This window comes from Hippocampus zosterae, chromosome 3 (assembly GCF_025434085.1).
Source record: "Hippocampus zosterae strain Florida chromosome 3, ASM2543408v3, whole genome shotgun sequence".
In the NCBI taxonomy this organism is placed as follows: Eukaryota; Metazoa; Chordata; class Actinopteri; order Syngnathiformes; family Syngnathidae; genus Hippocampus; species Hippocampus zosterae.
This window is the reverse complement of record NC_067453.1, coordinates 26,583,503-26,604,209: the sequence shown is the minus strand read 5'-3', so window position 1 is coordinate 26,604,209 and position 20,707 is coordinate 26,583,503. Positions and strand designations below refer to the sequence as shown.

The 20,707-nt window shown below is 44.2% G+C and overlaps 1 protein-coding gene and 1 long non-coding RNA gene across 6 annotated transcripts; one reads left to right on the top strand and one right to left on the bottom strand.

Annotated features, from left to right (window-relative positions):
* Window positions 1–36: 36 nt before the first annotated feature.
* Window positions 37–1,523, top strand: LOC127598397 (uncharacterized). The gene is made up of 2 exons (XR_007961915.1): window positions 37–929; window positions 1,309–1,523. It is a non-coding gene; the product is annotated as an uncharacterized LOC127598397 (long non-coding RNA).
* Window positions 1,308–18,808, bottom strand: LOC127598276 (ankyrin repeat domain-containing protein 26-like). 5 transcript variants are annotated; one of them, XM_052061979.1, is made up of 34 exons: window positions 17,841–18,808; window positions 17,282–17,353; window positions 16,071–16,342; window positions 15,864–15,978; window positions 15,607–15,780; window positions 15,401–15,507; window positions 15,159–15,296; window positions 13,545–13,696; window positions 11,902–11,978; window positions 11,758–11,821; window positions 11,642–11,686; window positions 11,277–11,495; window positions 11,077–11,163; window positions 10,928–10,998; window positions 10,157–10,654; window positions 9,417–9,574; window positions 8,642–9,262; window positions 8,335–8,380; window positions 8,124–8,226; window positions 7,888–8,050; window positions 7,679–7,736; window positions 7,450–7,590; window positions 5,606–5,957; window positions 4,960–5,465; window positions 4,714–4,866; window positions 4,261–4,436; window positions 4,052–4,145; window positions 3,803–3,880; window positions 3,587–3,721; window positions 3,413–3,525; window positions 3,134–3,206; window positions 2,352–2,606; window positions 1,971–2,016; window positions 1,308–1,845 (listed from the first exon to the last, which is right to left on the bottom strand). In XM_052061979.1, the coding sequence occupies exons 3-34, from the start codon at window positions 16,271–16,273 to the stop codon at window positions 1,748–1,750; spliced, it is 5,319 nt and encodes a 1,772-aa protein (XP_051917939.1). In that variant the 5' UTR covers window positions 16,274–16,342; window positions 17,282–17,353; window positions 17,841–18,808; the 3' UTR covers window positions 1,308–1,747. The 5 variants fall into 5 exon arrangements, with proteins under 5 accessions (XP_051917939.1, XP_051917940.1, XP_051917941.1 ...); XM_052061980.1 differs by lacking the exon at window positions 17,282–17,353; XM_052061981.1 differs by lacking the exon at window positions 11,642–11,686 and having other exon boundaries at window positions 17,282–18,808.
* Window positions 18,809–20,707: the final 1,899 nt, after the last annotated feature.

Here is a 20,707-nt window from a genome sequence, read left to right as displayed (position 1 = left end):
ATTGAGTAATGATTTAGGAGAGCAAACACGCGGTGTTGGGGTCTTTTATCAACGGCGTAGTAGAATGTGCTCATTCATTTTGCTCACCCGCCGTGTCGCACGGGTCGAGGTGACGAGACAACTTCGTCGTCTTGGTCAGTTGCCACCACGAGACGGGTTGTTGAGTCATTGCTCCCTATGGCGGGCTTGCCTTCTCATCCACTTCTGGAATTGGATGACGAACATCTTCCGAGTTTCAAAATTTAAGTGTCCATCGTCTTCATTTACAGAAGAATTGGGAACATAATTGGTTTAATTTATTATTTAATTGGGTAACCCCAATCATTGGTCAAAGAAAAGAAATAGCTGTGACACTGAAAACAGTATTGTAAGACGGCTCGAAGAACTCCAGTTTTTCAGTTAGACAAAAAGAGCAAGACGACACCTACTGGTCAAGCAAGAGTAAGTCGCCATTGCAAAGGCGCCAAACAGAATGGTCACAATGGCCACTGAGCTCGATGATGTCATCGTGCAACAAGAGGTACTGTACTTAGAGACTGAAGAATCGCAGAAAAGCAGAGTGGTGGTGCAAAAAATACTTAAATATTGAAGAGCGGCACACGTGCATTCCGAAGTTTGGAGGTTACGTGTAAAAGACAAAGTGCATTTTAGGTCTTCTGAAATTCTAGTCAAGCTGAAGACAATAGCGTATGGTATCGTAATTACTGATCAGATTTGTACTCAGTGATTATCAAAAGGTTTCGGTCTATTACATTTGTTTATTTCAGATTCCGAGTTGATAAAATCAATTATGTTGAATAAACCGTTTGAACTGACTACTTTCCAAGACAATGTGTTGCCATGGGTACACAATTGTACATGCAGACTTGTCAACCTCAGCAGGAGGGTGGGGAACAATCCACTCTGTGGTCAGTTCTTGCATTGCACAGGTTTATTCATTCATTCATTCATCTTCCGTACCGCTTGATCCTCACTAGGGTCGCGGGGGGTGCTGGAGCCTATCCCAGCTGTCTCCGGGCAGTAGGCGGGGGACACCCTGAATCGGTTGCCAGCCAATCGCAGGGCACACAGAGAAGAACAACCATCCACGCTCACACTCACACCTAGGGACAATTTAGAGCATCCAATCAGCCTGCCAGGCATGTTTTTGGAATGTGGGAGGAAACCGGAGCACCCAGAGAAAACCCACGCAGGCCCGGGGAGAACATGCAAACTCCACACAGGGAGGCCGGAGCTGGAATCGAACCCGGTACCTCTGCACTGTGAAGCCGACGTGCTAACCACTGGACTACCGGGCCGCCTGCACAGGTTTATCCATTCAGTTAATACCATTTGTTCAATTGGATGAGGTTTTCTAAATCTAAAAGTACAGACTGAAATTGAGACATCAAAACATTCAGTACAACGAGCACCAACATGATGAGCCCAAACTGAAAGTTTTACTCTCTATCGGAGTTGCGTTTCACCCATTGACAATCTAGATCAGAAAGAAAAGTGAATCCAATAAATGTTGAGACATGAGACATTTTTTGATATTGCTGTTCTTTTTAAGTTTAGTTTCAAACTTGATGTCACTTGCAAAATGCTCATTTCAAAGGAGTAGATGCAGTCTTCTAATACAGTCAATGTACTATTACTACGGTGACCTAACACCATCCAGAAGCAGCTGGACTAAATTGGGTCGAGGTGGCATTTTAACCAAACCACCTCCTCCTCGGATCGTCCATCGTGTCTTGCTCCAAACTGGTTATACCTCATGGTTCTTCTTCAGTACATTCGCATACTGTTGCCTTGCTCTACTCACGGGTGACACACAGGCCGGAGACATGTCCAGTTTCACAGAAGCTGCGGAAGGAGGACGCACCTTTGTTACATTTGATATATTCTTCATAAGGCGGTTGGTTCTTGAATGTTTAGAAAGGCGCCGAAGAATCACATTGTCATCGGCTGTTCTACTGCTTTATACTCACGATTGGCTAATTCTCTTGACATGGCTTCGTCCAGATCTTGCCGCATCTGCAGAGATACAACAGAATGCACTCAATAATCATGGCCACGTAGTCAATCGTCAACAATATACCCATGAAAAGAAACCACTTCTGTTTTGCAGCGACTCGTCATTCTAACGAGTGGCAAAGAGCCTGCCTGCCATTTTAAACTGAGCAATTTCATCACATAATATGAAAGAAAAATGACCATCTATAAAATCGAAAGAAGTTGAGCGACCAACACTGCAGTATTACTGCTAAGTCCCCCGCTGCAAAGACACACCATCAATGAAAAAGTCACTAATGTTGAGGAAGTGAAACCAAATAACCGGCGCATAGTTTGGACACGCTGTATTCACCAACCTTGGCCAGGTAGTCCTCCACACTGTAGCTCGGTCCTTCGTTCAAAGAACTGAGGGCTTTGGAGCAGTGGCATCTGTATTGGAGGCCCATTGCGTTGGCTGCCGAAGCTACGCAGCCTCCGTCCAAGGGGGGTCCTTGGCTACGTCTGAGACTCAGCAACTCCTCCTCCAGCTGCCTCTTGGTCCTCTCCAACTGGCTGCGGGAGGACACTTCCTTCTCCAGCTGCGCCTGAAGTTCGTTCACCTGGCGAACTAACTGAACAAATGAAAAAAGACTGTCAACACTGAAACACACTCCGAGCATTGCCGTTTCGAGATATCGTCGCTGTCCTGTGAAGAAGGCGTTTGTCCATTTCTGTCTGATTCATTTATATTTATACATTCGTGAGCTGTTTGTGTTCCGGCACCCTGAACTGGTTGCCAGCCAATCGCAGCGCACACGTAAGACGAACATCCATTTGCGCTCATAATCACACCTAGGGAGAATTCAGAGTGTCCAATCAGCCTAAAATGCTCGTTTTTAGAAGGTGGGTGGGAACCGAAGTACCCGGAGAAAAACCACACGGGCAGAACGTGCAACCGCCATATGTGGAATTGAACCCTGCAACCTCTGCACTGTGAGGTCGACATGCTAACCGGTCGCCCACCGTGCTGTGCTGCCTTTGATAATGAATATGTAATATAATAATATACACAAGACATCACAATACAATTTTATTCATGTGGCGCTATCAGATATATGAGCAGGTTTATCACTGAAAACGCTGCAGTAGTGGGACAAACCTTTTCTTTGTCCGCTCCAGTCATATGCTGATCCTGCAGTTTCCTCTTAGCGATTTTAGCAATCGATTGTAGCCTAAATGCAGGAGTGCAATACAGATCATTGAATCAAGTGAATACAGACACTCTTTGTCAAGAAGTATTTTTAGCGAAATAAAAGAGCCACCAAACCCAAATGACAATTGAAGTAATTCACAAACCAAACCGACGCTGGCAATCCAGCATGAATGTTCAAAAGGTGTATTTATCTTTGACAAGTGTGAAGCCGAGCTTTGCAATCACCTGTACGATTCCTTTTGAATCTCTGAATTTCTCTTCATTTCCTGTTCCAGACGACAGTCTGTCGCCCTTTTTTGCTCTGCTAATTCCTCTGCTTTCTTTTTCTCCATTTCCACCTGAAAGACGTGTTCAATGAGCATGTCTAACAATCCTCAAGTGGTGCAATTTCGCGCCCACCTGGGTGTGGATTTCATTCTTTTGCTTTTCGAGCTCCGCTAGACGCAGTCCTAACTTGGAGCGGCTCTTCAGTTCCTCTTCCCACATGAGTTGGGTGTCCTGGGCGTTGTTGGACAACACGCTGTGCTTTTGCACCTGAGCAGAAGAACCACAAAAACATTTCTACAATATTAGTTATATTCTATGTTCGATAAGGGTGACAAAAGTGCCGCTCACCTCTTTGCTGAGTTGGTCCTCCAGCATAAGCTTCCGGCTTTGAAGATTTGTCACCAAGTCCTCCAATTGAGCCCTCATCTACAGATTTTTGGGGGTTTTGTTTAACAATATAAAGGTTATATTTTAGCTTTTCTGTGGGATTCAAAACGCATATTCTTGCTCTCCATAACCAGGAATTGAGGACGACGACGCATCCCGTTGGGCGCTGACGCCGAGAAAAGACGACGCCCCCGTGCAGCGCTCACTCACCCTTGCGTCCTCCTGGGCCGCCTTCTGAAGTGCATCAAATTTGTTGGCGTGTTGCTTTGCAGAAGCCTCCAGCCTGATGTTGTTGAGCTCCAGTCTAACGCAGCAGACAGTGATGTGACATTTTGGGTCAACAAAACATACGAGGACGGTCGTTTCATTGACCTATCCGTCACCGGGCGGGTTGTGTGTTGTCGGTGTGCCCGCTTTACCTTTGCACATCCTCCTCAAGCCGTTTGGTGATGTCATTAGAGGCGTCCGCAGCAGCCTGAGCTTCCTTCTGTTTCCGCGCTGCAATGCTCAGTTCTTTTTCTCTTTCGTCCAAAAGACTTGCTCGCTCCATCATTTGCTTCTCCGCTCGAATGCATTGGGCTTCCCTTTCCTGCAGCTAAATTTGAACCGAGGGGCATTTTCAGCAAACTGTTTGAATTTCCCTTTGCAGCCGTCTGCTTCCAAGAATTTTGCTTGCTTTCTGCGCCTGCTCATGCTCAATGAGCTGCGATTCCACTGTCGCAAGCAACCCCCCACCCCCACCACCCCACAATTCCAGCTTCTATACAAAGAAAGTGTACCCCCCCCCCCACACACACACACACACGATCCCAGCACTTCAACGTTTGGCAAGTGATGCAGCTACACCGACAAATCCGTCAAACTTGCTTTACCTTTCCTTGAAGGTTTTCAATGTCACGGAGGAGCCGAGTTTTCTCTTCTTCCAAATCGGTGCGATACCGTGTGCTGAATTCCAAAGAAGCTTCACACTTTGAGAGCTTCTTTAATGAGTCATCCAACTCCTGCTGCAGCTGCCTCTGACATGTCTGTGACCCCAGAAACAAAGTCAGAATTACTGCATCAGGTCGTTTACACACACAAAAAAGTTGCTCGCTCCTTTTATCCACGACTGATCTTACCTGTCTCTCCGTTTTCTCCCGCTCTAATTTACGAACGAGAATTTCGAGTTCAGTCACCTTACAGTTGAGCTCCTTGAGCCCCACCTGCGCTTGTTGCACCCTTTCCTCGCAATCGGCGCGGACCTTAAACAACGTGTCGTTGAAACCCGTTTGGGCGTCTGTCAAAGCGGTCTCATTTGCAACGGCTTTGCTTTGCGCCTCCTCCAGCCGCTGCCGCAGCAACGTGGCTTCGTTCTGAAATTGGTTTAGCTGCTCCTGAGTGCTCTCTTGGCGCGATGCAGCTCGAGCAGCCAGCTCCTTCTCGGCCTGCAGAGCGGCTTCCAGCTCCTTAACGTGCAAAGCCGTCTGCTCGCTCTCGCGCTGCACGCTGTTCAGCTGCATGGTCTTCTCGACCATCTGGACCTCGTATCGACGTGCGTCGCTCTCCATGGTATTTGCGTGTGCCTTCATCTTGGACAGCTTCAGGGACAGTTTGTTGACGGCTTCGCGGTGACAGGATACTTCGCCTGGAAAGAAACAAACCTAACTCATTCGCTCCCAAAGACGTCTTTAAACGTCTTTTCAGACATGGTCCAGAATTGGTTGGTACTGAATGAGTTAATAAGACAAGTCGACCCGCCGCAAGAGCAGAGGCGCAAAAACTGACTCGCAAGGCGTTGGTGTTCATCCTTCTCTTGAAGCAGAGCTTTCTCCATTTCCGACCGAGCTCGCTCAGCCTCAGTCAGGCGGGCGTGGGTCAACTGAGCCTCAGCCGCTAAGTTGTTGTGGGCCTGTTGCTCCGTCTCCAGGCGGTCAGTCGCTAGTTTGAGCTCATACTTTAATGAGGTAATCGTATTGTTCCAGTCCATGGCATTTTGGTTCTCATTGTGCTGTACAAGTTTGAGTTCGTGCCGAAGATCTTCGACCTGGTCCTTGAGGTCCTCATTCTCCTCGGCGAGGTCTCTCTGTTTGGTGCTGCTGTCGGTCTGTAAGACCTCAAGTTCGGATCTCAGTTGCTCCTGAAAGTTAAGAGAGTTGCACTTACAGGAGACGCGTCGTGCATGTTTTCACAAAGTTTGAAAGTTCTTTCCTGGTGTCTTAATAAGATGTCTGTGTTTCGTCAAAACAGCTCAAGGATGAAGAATTACAGCAAGTATGACGCAAGGCAAACGTCTACCTGCTTTGAGGAGACTGTCCTGTCTCATTAAAAGGCGCCACAACCCCCGCCACCCCCCCCCCCAAAAAAAATCAAGTCTGTACCACATATCAAAAGCTAACTTTCTGGGTCTAATACAAATCTCAATGCAGCGCTGTATGCCTTATAGCTTTGTGATGATAGGCATGATTATATTACATCCCACTCTGTCTCAATGATCAAACTTGTATTGCAGTCTTTACTTTTGTCTTGTCTCAACTACTGCCCAAAAACAAACTGCGGACAAACTTCAAATGGCGCAGAACCGCAGTAGTTCTGCAAGATAGAAAGAACTGTTGGGTGGATGCAAGTGGCTGTGATGGATGATGTTATCAAAGACTGGCAGGTCGTCTTGTGACATTTCCGTTTATTATTGCAGATAATATAGAGAGCAGTAACCTATTTGCAGGACAGAATCAAAACTGAATTGATTGATCGTTGTGGTTGTTGTTGTTGTTCGTTTATTTCAATCTAAAAAGAAGTGTCTTCACATTGGTGAAGACCAACGGGGATCCTAATAAACGTGGAACTGTGAGGCAATCCCCTCCGTGAGTCGTCACCTTACCGTGGTGGAGGGGTTTGTATGTCCCGATGATCCTAGAAGCTAAGTTGTCTGGGGCTTTATGCCCCTGGCAGAGTCACCCATGGCAAACAGGTTCTAGGTGAGGGGCCAGACAAAGCACGGCTCAAAGACCCCAATGATGATTACGATAAATGGATCTCGGTTTCCCTTGCCCGGACGCGGGTCACCGGGGCCCCCATGAACAAAAGGCGAAGATCTCAATTTACCGGTCGATCTACGTCCCAACCCTCACCTATGGTCACGAGCTATGGGTCGTGACCGAAAGAACGAGATCCCGGATACAAGCGGCTGAAATGAGTTTTCTCCGCAGGGTGTCCGGGCTCTCCCTTAGAGATAAGGTGAGAAGCTCGGTCATCCGGGAGGGGCTCAGAGTCGAGCCGCTTCTCCTCCACATCGAGAGGAGCCAGATGAGGTGGCTTGGGCATCAGATTCGGATGCCTCCTGAGCGCCTCCCCGGTGAGGTGTTCCGGTCATGTCCCACCGGGAGGAGACTCCGAGGAAGACCAAGGACACGCTGGAGAGGCTATGTCACCCAGCTTGCCTGGGAACGACTAGGGATCCCCCGGGGAGAGCTGGAAGAAGTAGCTAGGGAGAGGGAAGTCTGGGCTTCCCTGCTAAAGCTGTTGCCCCCGCGACCCGGCCCCGGATAAGCGTTAGATGATGGATGGATGGCTGGCTGTGAGGCAATTTCAGAACAGTTTATTCAGACACATTTAAATGAGGTGACAATTACCTCGTTACTTTTGCTCCTTTTGCTCTCCACTTCCATCTCTTTCTGCTTGACCTGTTGACTGTTGACCTTCTGATGGAGTGCATTCAGCGTGTTATGATTCTGCGCCAAAAGCATTTCGGCCTGATTCCGATCCTCCTCAAGCTGGGCACATGAAAAACATTTTTTTTTAATGTCAAAACAATACAAAAAAAAAAAACTAAACTACCCATCCGATGCTGCTATTTCTCACCTTCTTAATGACACTTTCATTCGACACAATAGTATTCATGGCCACTGTGAGCTGAACTCTGTGATGAGCAAATATGTCCAGAAGTCAATGCCGCCAATTAATTTCACAAAAGGCTATTATTGAAATCAAAGGTACTGCATTCAGGCAAACGATAACATTTCGTTTCGGGCAGAACACACTTGGTGAAGAGAAAACAAAGCAGTTGTTACGTGAGGTTTGCGACGTCGGTTTTCAACTCCATGTTGCTTTGCTCCAAGAGACGATTTGAAATTTCCAGTTGTCTCAGCCTCTGTCTTAGAGCGCTATGATGACCATTTGCTTTCAGCAAGTAGCGCTCATCGAAGTCCCATAAATTCTTCTTACTTCTGGAGTCTGAGGAATATCAACATGGCACATGCCAGAAATAGAGGAGCAAAACGTCAGTTGGCTTTCCAATTCACAGTACCTGTGGTGACTGCATCCAGTTTCCGAACGTGGAGGGCAATGTCGGAGTCTTCTGAAATGCCGGCATCATCGGTATCTTTGGATATCTCATCATCTTCGGTGGTCTGATGAAAGAAAAAGGGCACGCCATTCACACACTTGGAACTTTGGCCTAAAGCAGACTTATGGGACAGCGAAAAATAATGAGAACTTTTGAACACTTGAGAACTTACCGTGAGAGTGCTCGGTGTTCTTTTCAGAAATTCCGCCGATTTCCACCTGGCGTCGACAAACAGAAAAAATAGCGGCTACTGCAGAAATTGCACTTTGCCTCGCAAATGACTTTCTGTTCAAACGGCATCTTGAACTGGCATAATGTCTCACTGTCCCGTAAAAACATACTTCTAAAAACATGCTTTCCATGTCGGTTTCAAAAAAATGTGCAAATATAATTTTTTTATGACATAGTTGTGTTTGTCTGAACATACACATCCAGTGTAACCTATACGTTCATAGAAAAACGCATGCGGGCACAAATACCTTCTGTCATCTTCCGACAGATCGCTTAAGGTGCCGTCAAACCCAAAGAGATCCCTGCAGATTCCACTGATGTCAAAGGTGAGCTGATGTGCGAGTTGTGATTCTTCTGGATGGCCATTGGGTCGGATGTTCAAGGACAACTGATGTGCGAGTTGTGATTCTTCTGCAAGGCCATCGGGTCGGATGTTCAAGGACAGCTGATGTGGGAGTTGTGATTCTTCTGCCAGGCCATCGGGTCGGATGTTCAAGGACAACTGACGTGGGAGTTGTGATTCTTCTGCAAGGCCATCGGGTCGGATGTTCAAGGACAACTGATGTGGGAGTTGTGATTCTTCTGCCAGGCCATCGGGTCGGATGTTCAAGGACAACTGATGTGGGAGTTGTGATTCTTCTGCAAGGCCATCGGGTCTGATGTTCAAGGACAGCTGATGTGGGAGTTGTGATTCTTCTGCCTGGCCATCGGGTCTGATGTTCAAGGACAACTGATGTGCGAGTTGTGATTCTTCTGCAAGGCCATCGGGTCGGATGTTCAAGGACAACTGATGTGCGAGTTGAGATTCTTCTGCCTGGCCATCGAGTCTGATGTCCAAGGAAAGCTCATGTGTGAGTTGCGATTCCACACTGCCGCCCGAATAGATAAGACAATAATCGTTTTTTAACATATCGCACGTACAGAACCTCACACATTTTTGCACTTGGCAGATGTATAAATCATTGTAAACATGAAGGGAAATCAAGTGTAATGTGAAAGGGGCACATGGAAAATGATGCATACCTCTGAGAGGTGACAGCTTTCTCTACTTGTTGAGAGGGTTCAGTTCGATCGGCTAACCTGGTCTCAGGTTGCTCATTTGGAGGTCCCTCTGATGCCCTTCCACCTGCGCCAGAGGGAGCACTGAGATTCGCCATTGTCCAAGGAGTCTCGTGGGCCAACTGAAAATAAGACGTTGGCATTGATGACTTGCAACCTCTGAAGTAAATTTATCACATGGACGACACAGCTCCAGTGTGGGGATGGAAGGCAACAGCGTCTACTACTACGGTGGTCACGTGAGACACAAAGAGAGGCTTCATGCCGTTTCATGCCACTCCCACTTAGTCAAACTAAATATATGTGCTGGAGCCTATCCCAGCTGTCTTTGGGCAGTAAGCGGGGGGGGGGGGGGGGGGGGGTTATACCCTGAACTGGTTGCCAGGCAATCACAGAGACAATTACACATTGTGTATTTAAAACAACCAGCGAGTGCTTGAAGCATGAGCCGCTATCTTAATGCTAACAAATAATTTTCATGGTTTGTATTGATAGTTGCAATTTTCGAACCCTTTGAGCTACGGATATTCAGAGACAAATGGGATAACAGAGAAATCTTTTGGGGTTTTGGAGGGAGGGGGGAACAGATTAAAGGCATTTCCACTCATTTCAATGGGGAAAGATGATCTGAGATACAAATGTTTTGACCTATGGACGCCAACTCATATCATAACGCACCACTGTAAAGGGAATATCAACCTTACCTCAGGTTCTTCTAACTGAATGCTGTGAAAAGGTCCAACTTTGGCGTCGTCGGCTGTGTCGTGACCAGCGGGGAAACCTGTGATGACAAAGTCGACACTGCTCTCCTTCTTGGTGAGCAACTCTGGAGTCTCACTCCGGGGTGGTGCTTCTGCTTCCCGAACTATGATGTTCTCACTACCGGGCAACTGACATTCTGGTATCTTCTCATCTTCCAGGGCCCTACCAGAGGATTCCACCACAAAGTCTTCTGATCCAGACAGCCAATGGTGGGGTAGATGAACTGACCGAAGAGACTGCACATCCTCTTCATCGCTTGACTCTTCGTAGGGCGAGGTGGCGTCACCCTGCTTTTCTTCATTAATGCTTACCGATTTGGACAGTACGTTAAACATCTCCCTAAAACTTTGAACAACATTACTTAAGATGGATTTCTCCTCCTCCTCCTCCTCTTCTTCTTCACTAAGTTTCTCATTGCAGATCCCACGTAGAGCTGCCTCCTTATAAGGTGGGGGTGGCAAAACAAGACGGACCAGGAAAACAAGCTTTTACCTGAATGCATAAAATATGTCTGCAAAATCCATTTCATACATGGATACAACTTGATACGATCTTAAGATTGGTTCAGAATACATGTCACATGTGGGCTTGAGAAGTGCACTGGGTGACAAGATCGTATCCTTAAAAACAAGAACTTTTTGACAATGATGTATAGCATGCCATGTGCCTCACGCAGCATTCAAAATAGACTTGTGTGTTGGTGACGTGATCACCTGTTGGTGCAGCTTGTCAGAAGAAAAACAATTTTTGCCGTCACTTTCCAGTGTTGAGACTTCATTGCCGCCTTAAGGAGAGGTGAGACCTTTACATCGAGACCATGCACTCACTACTCAGACGGCCAAGAAACGGCGAGTGTTTTTACCTCCTCCGAGTGCTTCCCGAAGCTGCCGTTTGTCTGTTTTGGTCTCATTACAAAATGAAATCAAACTGTCTTCATCCCAATCTGATTCTGAAGAAGTGCGATTGAATGATGAATGAACCTGTACTGGTGGCCTGTTTTAATGGTGTGCACATTTAATAGTGAAGTGCAAATCAGGAAACGAAAGGCCAGTTGAGTTTTACCGTCGCTCTCTTGAAGAATCACATTTGGGGAATGGAGACGTGCAGGTGAAGTAGGAGATGCGACAACCTTTGTGTCGTCCGGGCTGATTGTTACTGGCAGAGCAAAGGGCACTTTTGGAGACACATAAATCACCTCTTCTTTAAGCGATGGACTGGGCTGAAATTCCTCTTTGCATGCAGGCAGATTTCCATGACTGGCATTGATAGATTTGTCCATCTCTGATTTTCAAGTGCAAAAAAACACAGGCACAAGTTGTGGCATTTAATGATGAAACGTGCAATGGATTTGGCTGTTAGTGGGGCAACCACTGAAACAATTGTTTGCGTTTCAACTGGGGCTGCGATTTTACACTTCTAAGAGTTACCTTCATTACAGTCAAATTGTCCAAGACCTAGCTCTTCCATAGGTTCTGTCAACCAAACCAAGTAAGATGTTAAAGACAATGATGCATGCTAGTAAATAAAAATCAAACAGACTTACCAAGCTTTTCGATGCTTTCTTCTTCACATTTGCTTAAAAGCAGCCCCCATTTGTTCAGGTCAGTCTAGAGAAGGGGAGGAGACGGAGTGGAATTTATATATTTTTTTAAAATCCATTTAGCCTGTATTCTTATGTTAGGCTTACCTCTTTTGGTTGAAGTTCCTCATTTATACAATGCTCAGCTCTTGCCCCAAAAAGTTCAGCAATCGGTGAAAAGATACCTGTTAAACAAATCAAAAGCAGTAAGGTCTACATTGCCTGAAGATGATGTCATTTAACGCTCACGAGAAGACTAAAATGAAAGCATAATTCAACGGTCTTGACCAAATACATCAAGGAATAGAAAATTGTTTGTCCAATAAATCCCTTTCCAGTTTTCTTAGCGAATATGACGTCATCGTGAGTTGTTGGTGCAGAATGGTGGGGGTTTGAAAACGCAAATGCAGGCGGACTAACCGTGGAGAGCATCGTGAAAACTACTTTTAAAAACTGACATAATCACACGGAAAGGAACTTTTTGATCATTTTGGGATTACAGAGTGAGAGGAAGACGTTTGAAAGTGGCCCGGTGTCCGTTGGCTCAATATCCTGCGAGTGGAGACACGCAGTTTTTTCACGAGACTGCGAGTCTTTGGATGCTTTCAAATATGTGATAAGTGGCCATGAACACATCAATTTAACTGTTATGAAATCCACCTTTGCAGTGCGAGTCCCGTCTGGCTGTTTTTTTTAATTTGGTTATTGGATACCAAAGGTATCGCCGCAACGAACGGCTGGCTCAACGCGGTGGACAGCTCCCGTGCCACCAACTTCCTCACCACCGTTAGGCGACACTAATTTTACCACCGTATCATTTTCTTCTGCGTCAAATAAATTTGATGAAACGTCGTCGGCGTATCCCCATATGCCTCAAATGTAAGTCTGTAGGCCGATATGAAAAAAGAAAGCTAGCTTCCGATGCGATTTGACGGTTTGAGTTATCCCGCCTGCCGGCGATTAACATAAATAAAATAGAATACTGCATGACAATTATCAATTGAAAATGAGTCAACGGAGGGGATTCCACTAGACGTCATATTTTTTAAAAATGGACACATAAAATTAACAACAACCCGCGAAGCATTTTTTTCTGCAAGGAGGGCAAAACAGACCTTGGGCGACATGAACAGAAGCTCTTAGCAATAGGAGTTAGTTACCAGTTACGAACTAGCTAGCTAGCAGTCGTCGTAACAAACACACCTTGCCATTATTCCACAATTGCGGCCCACTTACTCGACATTTCAATAGAGGTTTGGTGAAACAAAATGGCCACGACAATTAACCAGAAATGAAATGAGCACCGCAAACGCGGCCATTCCTGATGTCCGCGTTCCAGTCTGTACGTTTAATAGCCTGCAGCCATAGGCTCTCCCAATGTTTTTGAAACGGCCGATTTTCTTTTGGAATTCAGAAAAATGTTATCCCATTTCCACTTAGATGTGCACACCCGTACACACAACAGCTTGGCGTGTTGATTTATTTCTGAAATTACTGAAATACTAAAACCTCAAACCGCAACAAACAAAATCGATCAAACGCGTAAATCTGTCGTTCTTTTGACACCAATTGTGTGCGCGCAGCTTTTGATGACGTGCACGGAACGCGATCGATTGGTAGTTTGCCTTGTCATTCTTAAATACTTTTACTGCTTTTGTAAACACTACACATCGGTGTTATAAACACTCCAGTTCAAACTAAGTGATGACACACAAGGAATTTAGTAATGTAAGGTCATGTAAAAGCATCACCATCTTTGCTAGTAGATGGTCCTTCCCAAGCTTCGAGGGCTTCGGATGGGTGATGCGGCTCGAATTTGATGGTCTCGTCACATTCAGCTGCAGGAGCCCGGGAGAGCGCCTGGTTCCTTTTGGTTCCGTACTCAGTAATAAGGAAGGCACAGCTATAACAGAGTCACGAAACTGACATTGTCGCCATGTTTTGGGTCTAAATGCCTCGCAGGGGAATAGGTTCAACAACACAGATTAACACAGTGGAACTGCTGAGGGTGAACCCAACACAGGCTTGTCGAGTTCCGATTTGTTCCAATTCAGGGTAAAAATTTCCCATAGAAAACAATGTGGGTCAAAGAAAAGCGACAAGTCATGTTTTAAGCAACATATTAAGATTTTTTGATCAAACAAGTGTAAAAGTAAGTTAACCGCTGCATAATAAAACTAAAATGTTGTGCAGTTGTGCCTTGAGATAGCAGTGACCCAACTTACGAGTGTTTGGAGATACGAGCAGTTGTTTGGTCGATTTTTTTTTTTTTGCCTTGACTTGCATGCAAAAGCTTGAGACACAAGTGCTGTATGGTTTCAGCGAACTCAATTCAACTCACTTAAACAAGCAGCAGTTTGGCAGATAGTGAACAATTCTTCAATTAACAGGCTTCAGGCTGTTTATTGCTGCTCCCAGTTCAAGTTTACTGTCAAATTAAACCTAAAACAGAGAATTACATGTCTTTTTATAACAACCACGTAACTTTCCTTTTAAAGTGTGAGGCTAACACATAACGGGAAACACCATGGACGGCAATGAATAGCATTGGTGTCTTGGTGTTATAACCCTTTAAGCAACAAATATTTCAACCCAAACAGAGGAGCAACACATGGTAACAGATTACATAATAATAATAATGAGAGGCATATATTCTTCTATTCTTCATCTTATGCGATGAACAACTAATAATCGGTGTGACTTGGTGATGAGCTGAGATATTCTCTGAAAATACGTATGTCTACATTTTACTCGCCCGAAAAGGTCAAGGCAAGCGCATGAGAAAGAGCAGCACAATGGCCATTCATTCATTCATTCATCTTTCGAACCGCTTCATCCACACTCGGGTCACGGGGGGTGCTGGAGCCTATGCCAGCAGTCTTCGGGCAATAGGCGGTGGACACCTTGAATCGGTTGCCAGCCAGTCGCAGGGCACAATAATGGCCATTGCACTCAAGCAAATAATGCAGCAAACAGGATTTTCTTTTTTACATTCCATTGGATTATGACATGACTGTATTTTTGTATGTATAAATACCATGTTTGTTTTCTGTTATTAAAACCACATTACAAACATTTTTTGTTGTTGGGCAAGTGGGACCAATTAACGGCACTTCCATTCATTTCAATGGGGCAAGATGATTTGAGATGCGAGTGTTTTAAGTTACAAGTGTGATCACGGAACAAATTTAACTTGTATCTCAAGGCACCATAGTAAAACAAACTGCACAATTTTTTCAAAAATTGGGCTGGGTTCTACACTAAATAACCTTAAAATGAAATTGTTCCACTGCAAGATTTGAAGAAAAAGATTGGAAGAAAATATGTCTTGAAAAATGTGAGTAAGGACAAGAACGTGAACTTACGGTCGGTGGCCATTCGCCAGAGCGTGATCCTCAGCCGATAGTCCTTTGTTATCCATCAGTGTAAAATCGGCTTTAAACAATAAGAGCATTCGCACCATGTCCATTTGTCCATTGGCTGCAGCGATCATTAATGGTGACCTGTAAGTTTATTTTAGGGACCGGTGCACAAAGTAACCACTTTTAACATGTTGAGATTTTCTTAAATTACAGGATGGATTTGTGTGTCATCGTTTTGCACCAACCTTTTGTGTTTGTCTAAAATATTAACATCAGCGCCTTTCCTCAAGAGAAACTCGGTCACTGCAATGTGGTCTCCACGGACTGCCATAGTCAAGGGTGAAAGGCCTTTCTTCAAAATGAAATCACAGTCATCGGAACTTACTCGCGCAAAGTATGCTGCATTTTAATGTCTGTCATGTGTGTTTGGGACGGACGAGGAGAGAATCACCAGATTTTTCACATTCAGGTCAGCGTCCTTCTTCACGAGCATGATGACGCAGGAGAGTGATGGGATTTTGGCGGCCAAATGTAGGGCTGTGTTTCCATCTGCGTCCATTAGGTCGGGATTAGCTTTGTTCTCCAGCAGAATGTTCACACACAGATCATTCTGGCATTGCACCGCCTGAAAGCATGAAGATAAATCGACAGCCACTGGTGACAATCAAAATGCATCAGGAATGAAATTGTCTTGGGGTCTCGGCTCACCTTCATCAAGGCGGTCCTCTTTTGGCTGTCGAATAGATTGACCTTGGCTTGTTTGCTGAGGAGGAACTCCACCACCCCAGCATGTCCGTTGGCACAAGCCAGGTGAAGTGCAGTTCTGTTAACGCGTGAGAATGTTTCTGCCAAGCAGGAGTTTTTCTGACCACATTTATCTATATCTGTGACGTCGTTTTTTTGGCACTCACTTACCTATTGTGCTTGTCAACCTTATTAACGTCATTATTGCACATGGCATGCCATCGCAGCTTGCCCACATCACCCATCCAGGCAGCCTTGTGCAAATTTTCCATCTTCCTTTTTTTCACCTTGTAGCCAGCAGTGGTTGGACCACCGCTGTCTGGTGCACTAGTTGGTGCTCGCATCTTGTTGAAGTTGGCAAATAATTTCTTCATCTTCACCTCAGCAGTAGCACAGCGACTTAATTGATGAAAAATGATCAGCGATGGCAAAACTCCTTATTCCTGAAAATAAGTCATGCAATGACTTATGTGGTTGCAATGTTTGTTTGTTTTTCTTCTTTTTCTTTCTACCCACAATCTTGCTGCTGTAGACTAAATTTCCCCAGTGTGGGACAAATAAAGGATATCTTAATCTTAATGCTTTTAAGTCTTGGTAACTGCATATAGTTTTGACATTGGTAAATTAAATACGCAGAAATGTGAAACTGATGGGTCTATCTAGCTAAGTGATACTGTACTCATAAGTCTTTCACGACTCGAGTAGTAATAATGTTACATTGTCTCCCTCTAGCCGTATGCATCAGAATACATGAATTAAGGTCACATTACCAATGCAGTAATGTCACAGTGGCTTCAACTTTTCTAAATCCACTACAGTGCATTTTTAAATGCAGTTCAGTTGTATTCAATTTTTAATTGCATTTACGTTTAATCATTTTGAAATGTTTGCGTTTTCACCTATGTATTTAGGTTGAAATTCTCGTTTCATTTTTACATAAACCTGTAACATCATACTGACTCGTAATGTTATGGTGTTATTCTGTCTCCATTACATGATTTCCGTAGGAAAAAATGAGCATATACGGTTAATAGGGTATGCTTGCCTCCCCGCCCACCACCACAGTACAGACACTATACAAATATACCATTCTTATTAAACTTGTATCATCAAGAAAAATAAAGATCCTCGTAAATATTTTTTTACCCTTACATGCGCACCTCAATACCCCGTGGCATTGGAAAATGTTGCGTTTGTCACGCGCATGCGCAACTCCGTACCCCGTGGCATGGGGAAAATGCTACGCTAAATACCTAACATATTTGAAAAACAAATAAGGCGAAGTGTTAAAACGATTTGTGTGATTAACGACGCATCTTAAAAACGTGATGTTTTTGGTTGTGGCGGCAATACGCTTCCATAAATCTTTAATAAAAACTGACCTGTTTAAATGAAGATTGTGGTCTGCGTTCTGACTGGCTTTGAAGCAATGTACTTCGTGCAACATCTTCCGACTGACACCGAACACATTCAAACAACAGTGGTGGAGAAGAAGGCTAAAATGATCATAAAAGCCACCAACTATGGTTTGTCAATCACTTCGTCAAGACATGAAAGTGTTTACTTTTTGGTGCCACTAAGAAAGCACAGGCTTTTGCCACCCGGAAGTAATTGACGTCAGAGTAAAAGCCGTCAATGGCTGCCAATCTATTAATTGAAAATAAGTAGCCTACTGCCTACTCATTATGCGGTATTTGAATTAATTAACCAATCAACAGAATGTCTTTGACATCGAACATACAACATCTGGATATTCCAGCAACCTATCTGTATTGCAAAACTTAAAGAGTCTGTTGCTAAAAACTTAACCAATGTCTAATGTACTAAACAGGCGAAGCCACCTAGCTTACATCGTGACACACTTTATTCGACAGTTTTGGAAGTTTACATTTACTAATAGATCAAATAAATATAAACACAAAAGGAGGGTGTTTTACATACCCACGTTTCCCGAATGGGAGGCTGGCTAAAACGATTTGCCCCACGTGATTTTCCTAGTTTCATCTCCTTTTTTGTTCAAGCACAACTTCTTGCTTTTTACACGTTTCAAACGTATTATTTGATTAACGCATTATAAATTAATTATAATGTATTTTTCTCGGCGCATCGGGAAGGACGAAACTGCCGAACGCGCCATGGTATAAACTGAATGCTTTTCGGTTGCTTTGCTGCACGCCTCAAAGCCGAGAAATTCTCTGAGGTCTCCAACTAATGACGTTTTTTAACGCCACATTTAAAGAAGCAGGAGGCCGAGAGTCTAAAGAGGCAAATAAATGCACTCACTTCTCACATATTCTTGCAAATTGACGTCACTCCTTTTTGAAATCATTAAAAACAAAATAAGGTACGGTACTTCCGCGTTTTCACGACAATTACAATTCCAGAGAGCTTCCCCTATTGGTAGAAATGTTTCACCACATTTTTTTAATTCACCAGGAAAATTAAAATCAATCCCACAATCCATTTTCATGCTTCGTTTACCATTCAACTATGTGAGTGGCGACGGTCTGTTCAATTAAGCGTCGTCCCAGTTGTTAAAATGTAATGAGCATGAAGACTCTTTGAACATATGGATCAAACAGCTGCTGTGCTCCCGGTTCGAAAACAGCAAGCTGTGCAAAAAGTATACATTAAACAGTTAACGATGTGCGATCCAGTAGCGCGGCCGTCTTGCGCGTTCCGGTGAATTGATGTGAGATTCTATCATTGACCACTAGATGTCACCGTTTGTCAAGAAAATTTCTGAGATGGCTTAGAATGCACGTTAATGCCGAGATGCGTTCAGAAGAATTGACATGGAAACTTGGACTACGAATAGGTTTTGGAGATATTATACTGCATCATATGATACTGATTTGGACATTGAAGGCTGTTATCGCAAACCCCAGAGACAAAGCAATAAAAGTACTGTATTTTGAGGCAATGTCATTACATCATTGTTTTTCCATCCATAATCAAGATACCTATATTGTCCTAATTAAAGCTACGGCAGGGGCACATCGACAAAGACATGGACAATTACGAAATAATATGAGACGAATTAAAGCAAACATCAATTGTTTCCTTCGGGGAAAAAACATCCGCGCATCCATTTTCCGATTCGCTTTATCCTCACAAGGGTCAAGGGCATGCCGAAGCCTATCCCAGCTGTCTTCGGGCAATCGGCGGACTCCACCCTGAGCTGGTTGCCAGCTAATCACAGGGCACATATAGACAAACAACCATTCACAATCTCAGTCACACCAAGGAACATATAGAGCACACGTGTCAAACTCAAGACCCGGACCAGATCCGGCTGACCACGTCATTTTATGTGGCCCGCGAAAGGCAACCATGTGTCACAACTTGCATGACCCTTGCTAAAATCTTTCAATATTTATATGTCATGTCTTTGTTTACCGTTTGTTGCTTGTTATTTGCAATACTAGTGTAGCCTATACTACCTGAGACAAATTCCTTGCGTGTTTTATATACTTGGCCAATAAAGGTGATTCTGATTCTAATTGTGACTTTATATTTGCGTCATGCTTTGAGCCCAAAGTGGAAGATCAGCATCGTAAATAAATCCTTGAGCCAGGTAAAAAGACTCAAAGGTTTATTTGTAAACAGCAGATTGACTTGCATACTCAAGTCCTATTCTATTTGTTTTCCCCTTGTGCCTCAATAATGTCAAGAAACATCGGAGATCATTTGAAATTTAGCGAAGCAGCCAGCTGAAAACAAAAGGGGAGAAATACCGAGATGAATCCAATTACTATATTTTCAGTTTAAATGTCCTCTTCAGAAAGAACAGCAGGTGTTCCCCTTACTTGGCGGCGTTGACCTCGTGGGGGGGCTGTGACATCATTAGGATGATGTCACTGCTTTATATCAGATCTCTCAAGTTTTTGTGATCCCTATCGTTTAAAGCACATCAGATCCTCTAAGTAGAAGGGTGAAAGGTCATGGAATTTGGACTTAGGGAGGGGAAAAAACATGTAAATGTTAGGCTGACTGTCATGAATGATACAAATGGGATTTATTAGATATGGAACCCCCCCATCCTTGTTCGGTTGTGTGATGATCAATTCGTAATGTATTGAAAAGACTGCTCTATTTATGCACAGTGCATTTTTGTCTATTACAATTGCGCAAGCAAATATTTTGAGCTCTCTGTGATAATCAATGTAATATAAATCTCTAAAAGCAAGCAGTAGTGCTTCACTCTTCTATTTTAACCACAACAAATCTTTCACATTATCTTTCGAGAGGACCAGAAGAAGACCATGTTCTCATTCTGGTAATGGCCAACTTTGTTTTCAGGCTTGTGTATGTGAACACAATAGTTGAGTAGCTTGACACATTGATAGCAATGACAATTTTTTAAACACTCCAATAGGGTTAGTAGATATCCTTTCATCACGCCGAAGTACAGCGAGCGTAAATTGGTGACATGCATGGAACATAGATTAAATGAACCCAATAACTGACCCTGACATACCTTTGTACATTGGTAGCACTAGTGACGGTGGTGGAAGAGGATCAGAGGGACATGCAAAAGAGAAAGGGAGCTGCAAAAGCAATTCGGTGAAAAGCAAGGAAATGTCAAGTCAAGCCGACACCTCTTTGTATTCAGAGAAACAGGCAGCAAGGTATGCGTAACCGCCAATTTGAACAAGCAGTTTTTGGGGGCACACTGCTTGGATTTTCCCATCTGTACCCAATTTTTAGGTAGTTGGCAAGTTCACATAAAAATTTTACATTCGGCAACTTATCAAAAACTTGCTACCTTGACTTATTAATTTAATTTGTTCCGTGACCAAGCCCAA

Coding starts and splice junctions, on each gene's coding strand:
- LOC127598276 (XM_052061979.1), bottom strand. CDS start 16,273: ATGAAGAAATTATTTGCCAACTTCAACAAGATGCGAGCACCAACTAGT. Junction 10,655..10,927: donor CTGACAAGCTGCACCAACAG/GTGATCACGTCA, acceptor CCACCTTATAAG/GAGGCAGCTCTACGTGGGAT. Junction 2,607..3,133: donor CTGGAGCGGACAAAGAAAAG/GTTTGTCCCACT, acceptor TCATTTGTTCAG/TTAGTTCGCCAGGTGAACGA.